The sequence below is a fragment of the Antrostomus carolinensis genome, unplaced genomic scaffold, assembly GCF_000700745.2.
Source record: "Antrostomus carolinensis isolate BGI_N321 unplaced genomic scaffold, ASM70074v2 scaffold20611, whole genome shotgun sequence".
Lineage (NCBI taxonomy): Eukaryota > Metazoa > Chordata > Aves > Caprimulgiformes > Caprimulgidae > Antrostomus > Antrostomus carolinensis.
Window position 1 is genome coordinate 1 of NW_010292260.1, and position 5,074 is coordinate 5,074.

Genomic DNA, 5,074 nt, shown 5'->3' on the forward strand with positions numbered 1-5,074 from the left:
AGGTCCCTTCCAACCAAAACTATTCTATGATGATTCCGTGATCTCCAATTTGTTCTTCTGCAGTACCAACCCATCCAAAGAGCTCAGAAGTTTTATATGGAAATTTGGCCCTTGCCTACCCCACAGATGATCGATTGCGTGTTTGCCCCCGGCTGCACCCACAATACAGCGCTCCTCAGCAGAGCATAAGCCCTCACCTCTGCTCCCCAGCAATAAGGCAGGCACGATGGTTTCCAATCATCGTCTTTTCAGACGGATTCATCTTACCTGCCTGTGGCTGTCCAGGCTCCTTCTCTTGCCTATACAACGACCAGACTAAGATGAACCATCCCTTAGCAGTGCCTCTCTCTCTACTGACTGCTGCAGAAGCACAGGCAGTGACATCAGACTGTAGGGCTAATTAGCTGAGGTGAATCCCATCCTAAAAGCAAGACAGATCCACAGGCTATATGCAAACATCCAAATGAAGAGGGCCCCCAACACTGCTCCTTGTAGCCTCTACGCTACATTGTTAGCGCAGCGGCAGCCAGGCCAGCCAGCCCTCTGCTAGCCAGCCCGCGTACCCCAGGGCCAGCGGTGGTCAGGGACTGCTCCCAGCAAGCTGCGTGCCTGGGGCCACCTGGCTAAGGGGCAGCAAGGTGACACTGAGCTGCTGTGGCTGATCAAGGTCAGAGAACAATCCCTGCACTCTTTTCTTTACCAGCTTGCAGCAGCTCACAAACCATTCTGATGAATATTTTGATCGATTCATTTACTAGAAGCTGAAAGAACAGAGGGACAGAGAAGACTCCAACATGCTTCTCCTTCCTTCCTGCCTATCTCACACCAACATCTTCTGCTGACCCTGCTGCCCCAGAGGAACTGGCACAGCATGCAAAGGAGAAAAGCATTCAGACACTTGTTTTAGCAAAAATAAAGATGCAGCAGGCCCCTGCACACGGACAGCCCAGAATCTGGAGAAATTACGTTGACATCCAACTTGCAGACAAATAGAAGTGTTTAGTACACCACTAAAAATTAACATGACGAACCATGCGTTATGAGGAGTAACACACAGTCAAATCACATCATCTGCTGTTCTGAAAGAAATTTTGTGGGAAAATCCACAAAGCAGCAAAGTAAATAAATACATTTATTGCTATACTGCCTGACTTTCAGAGGATGAGTAAGGTCAGTAACATTTTCTTATCCTCTTCTCCCTCTCCCCAAGAGACATTTTTGCAGAACAGTTTCTCTAAAGAAAGCTTCCAGCTCCTTGGTATTCAGCTCCAGATTCAAGCAGGAGAGGAACACAGAACAGGCTGCTAGTCTCCAACACCTTGTGTCATTTTAAATGCCCCCCTTTCATACACATCAGGATGTTGCCTTTGTGTTTATGACTCTCTTCCCTGTGCAGTACTTTCCTTTGAGCTTTTCTCTCCTTTTTTTTCCCCTCCTCATTCCCACCTTTCCAAGCACTAGAGGATATGTAAGGTATTTCCAATTACAGGATTCCTTGCTGCCATCCCCTCCCCACACCCTACCACAGCTCAGGGCACAGCAGCCCCTTTCCCCACGCTCTGGCTTTCTGCAGAGGAGCTGGACCCCGGCTCCTGCTGTGAAGGGAGGTCACAACTGCAAATATTCATACAGCTATTGAAGTCAGCCTGGGTGCAACCATCAGAAAGAAGAAGAGGAGCCAAGAAAAAGCCAGGGACATAACAGGACCAACTTAAAAGGCATCCAATGGTAACTTTTTCTCATTTCATTCCTCAAACTTCTATTTCCATGGCACAATTGCTGCAGAAGTCACCTGGGAATATCTCAGAGAAGAAAAAAGCCCAAGCTTTGTTTTTTTCCCTGTTCTATCTGCTCACATGCTCTCCTCAGACATCACAGCAGAAACTGCAAGCAGTGCAGAAAGGTTTACTAAAACCATAAATCACTTTGTTACATCTGACACTTCTGGAAAGTGTTCTATAAAACATAACACTGCCACTGCTACCATATACTAGTACACGTAGAAGAGATGTTTCGTACCTGGCTTTCTCCAAATGACATCCCAAGGTCATTAAAAAAGCCTTCTATATAGGAAATAATGCTTCCATACACGACAGAGCTTCTAGGAGATCCAGCATCCTGTTTAAAAAACACTCAAAAGAGATTGTCCAGTCAATACATATTACAGAACTCAGCAGCTCTCTGTAGCCTACTCCACAAGGGAAAGCTATTACTAATTATATAGGTCTAGCTCCACCAGTAACACCTGCCCAGACAGGAACTTTTACAGAGATATAAAAGCACCTCACAACACAAAGGGATAAGATTTAAGTAAACAGGGGAGAGGAAAAGCTTATTACCAGCACGCGCTGCGAGGAGAAGAGATGCGTGAAGCTGCCATGGATTACACGCGTTCAGTAAATTAGACCTAAAAATAGCACTTCTGGGCATGAAAGGGCTGTGTGTATGAAAACAAAATAAAAGAACAAAATCCCAGCTTCAAAGGCACCTATAAGTTACTAAAAAAACCCACAAGCCTTTTTTGAGTGCCTTATTGATTTAAACAATGTGAAGACCACAGCATTTTGTCGTACCTCGGTAGCACCAGCAGCAGCAGTGATAGAACAGTGTTTTTAAGAACACATCTATTTCTTTCTTTCCTCCATATTTATTTAATAAACAAAAATTAAAATCAAGATTAAATGATAGACTGAGAAGCAATTTAAGGGAATAACCCTTGCTTAAAAAAAAAAAAAAATAAAAAAAAAAAGAAGAATGACAACGTACACAACCAAATTAGCAGCTGGTACTGGATTTTATATGACATCTCCATCAGGGCCCAAGATAAACCATAACTTAAAATCTGCAAGGGATCTGAACTGGAAGGAGCCGAGTGAACCACTGAGGGAAAGAAACAGGAATGTGCTAACTAAGGCAAGAATGGTGAGAAGGTTAAAGGAGGGGAAAGAAAAAAAAAGAGTAGTTACATCTCTGTGAATTTACTCACGGTTCTTAAGGAGAAAAGCTACATGCACAGTAAGAGGTAATGCTCATGCAGCTGGGCTGCATCCAGAAAAGCTCCACCACCACAACCAGAAATCTGAGTCAGTTGCCCCACAAATATCCCCACCCAATTCTCAATAAAACAACTGACAGAAGGAATTCAGGGGAAACAGGCAACAACAGCCAAAATGAGGCTACTGGTATTTAGGAGCGGTAATGCTGTCACAGATCCCTGCTGCAAACTGGTTTGGGTCAGGGATTCACTCAGAGAGTCGTTTTGTAAACATAAGGCTAAAGATGGAATTTAAAACCAGCGCCAAAACAGGACCAGGAGGACACAGGATTTCTAAACCAACAGGCTAATTCTCTCTTAAAATCAGTTATTACTATGTACTCAAGATTTCTTTTACAACACAAACATGGTGGATGGGATGACACCAGCAATCAAGGAGCACAGCAACAATGCAGAGCTGCTCACCTTGAGCAAGAAAGGGAGCTGTTGGTACAAGGAGAGCCAGGAGTGCTTCACATCATGTTTATTGCTCAGGTCTAATCCTTACCAGATGTCTCCTTTGTATCAACATCTAGAGATCTCAACAAGGTCTCAATTTGCCAAAAGCCATGTGAAGGCTGATACAGACATGCTGAGGCCACAGTTACAATGTGCTGACAGCAGAAGACACTCAGTCCCCAAAGCTGAACTCAACACCACGACTGCCCCATGCACCTGGGACTGCCTGCCAAAGCCCCTGCAGCAATCACCACCCCCCTATTTCCCAATTTAGACTGATTTCTGTTCATGGGTATTAAGCAAAGAAGCAGAGTAAGAACATAAAACCAGCACTAAAATTGGCAGCGTGCCACAGTGGCTTCAGGCCTTCCAAAAACCTCAGGTATAAATAATATAGGGCAGCAGGAAAGAAGCATCCCTTGGACACAAGGAGGCACAAAACAATAGCCATACACAACTCCTGTGATACAGGCAGGACAAATGGGCACCATTAAGGTCAACGATTTATGGAGCTTTGTTTCTGCTGGTTTCTTATGTGAACAATAAACTAATCTGTCTGCATTAAACAGTAGGACAGTGGACAGCTGTCATTTTCTGATCTCTGTATCCTAATGGGTTACCTTAGTAACAGCCTTAAGCTGTCTGTTGCCATGGTGAATGAGGTCCATAATTGCTGCAACAGCCCTGGAGGTGTCAAAGTCATCTGCTAACGCAGCCTTCACGGTTACTTTTGTGTTGGCTAGCCTTCAAGAAGAAAAGGTAACATTTAAGATAAGACAAACAAGATGCCAGCAGTATGCTGAATTCATCAGCTATTCAGCCAGAGGGAGTCATTGAAAGGACACTGTCCTTTCCTTCCTAGCTGTCCTGTGATGGGCAATGCTACACTGATCAGGGCGAATGCATCTTTCAGCTGCAAAGGGAAGAACTTGATGCACATCAAAATCCAAAATGCTACCTCCGTTCCATAAATACATCATTAATCACAGGAACCAACGACAGCAGAACAAGGCTTGCCTTAGTAATTTAAAAACAGAAGTAAACTGCAGTTGATATTAAGCAAATTAATGATTTTGCCAAGTTCTTTTTTTCCCCAGCAGCCCATTTTTCCTGCTAGCAGCACGCTTCTCTTCCAAAGCCACGTCATGCGCACCACTTGGGGTCAGCCCGGAGTCCTGCTTGGAAGCAGGCACTGCTTCCTCATTTCCCAGGTGAGCCCACTCCCAGCCCTGGGACTCCACTTGGCTTGGCCCAGACAGAAAGGTCTGGTGGGACCATTCATGTAACGGCATCAAAAGACAGGGGGCAACCAGCACCCATCACTGCAGAACCAGTGCCACCCGCTGCCTGGAGTGAGAGGATGAGGACAGAGGATGAAGACAACTCAGAGGGGAATCTGATTAATGTTTATAAATATCTAAAGGGAGAGTGTCCAGAGGATGGGGCCAGACTCTTCTCATTGGCACCCAACAATAGGATGAGAGGCAACGGCCATAAACTGCAGCATATGAAGTTCCACCTGAACATAAGGAAGAACTTCTTTGTTGTGAGGGTGACTGAGCACTGGAACAGGCTGCCCAG

The 5,074-nt window shown here is 45.1% G+C and overlaps 1 protein-coding gene across 1 annotated transcript in view; it reads right to left on the reverse strand.

The window, feature by feature from the left end:
• Window positions 1–2,019: 2,019 nt before the first annotated feature.
• The window catches only part of CARS2 (cysteinyl-tRNA synthetase 2, mitochondrial), a gene marked incomplete at its 3' end in the record, with an annotated part of 28,263 nt that continues 25,208 nt past the window's right edge, over window positions 2,020–5,074 (reverse strand). Inside the window, exons 10-11 of the mRNA XM_010176899.2 lie at window positions 4,114–4,237; window positions 2,020–2,118 (exon numbers count right to left, since the gene is read on the reverse strand). Of these exons, the coding sequence (XP_010175201.2) occupies window positions 2,020–2,118; window positions 4,114–4,237 (223 nt within the window). The remainder of the gene's footprint in view (window positions 2,119–4,113; window positions 4,238–5,074) is intronic.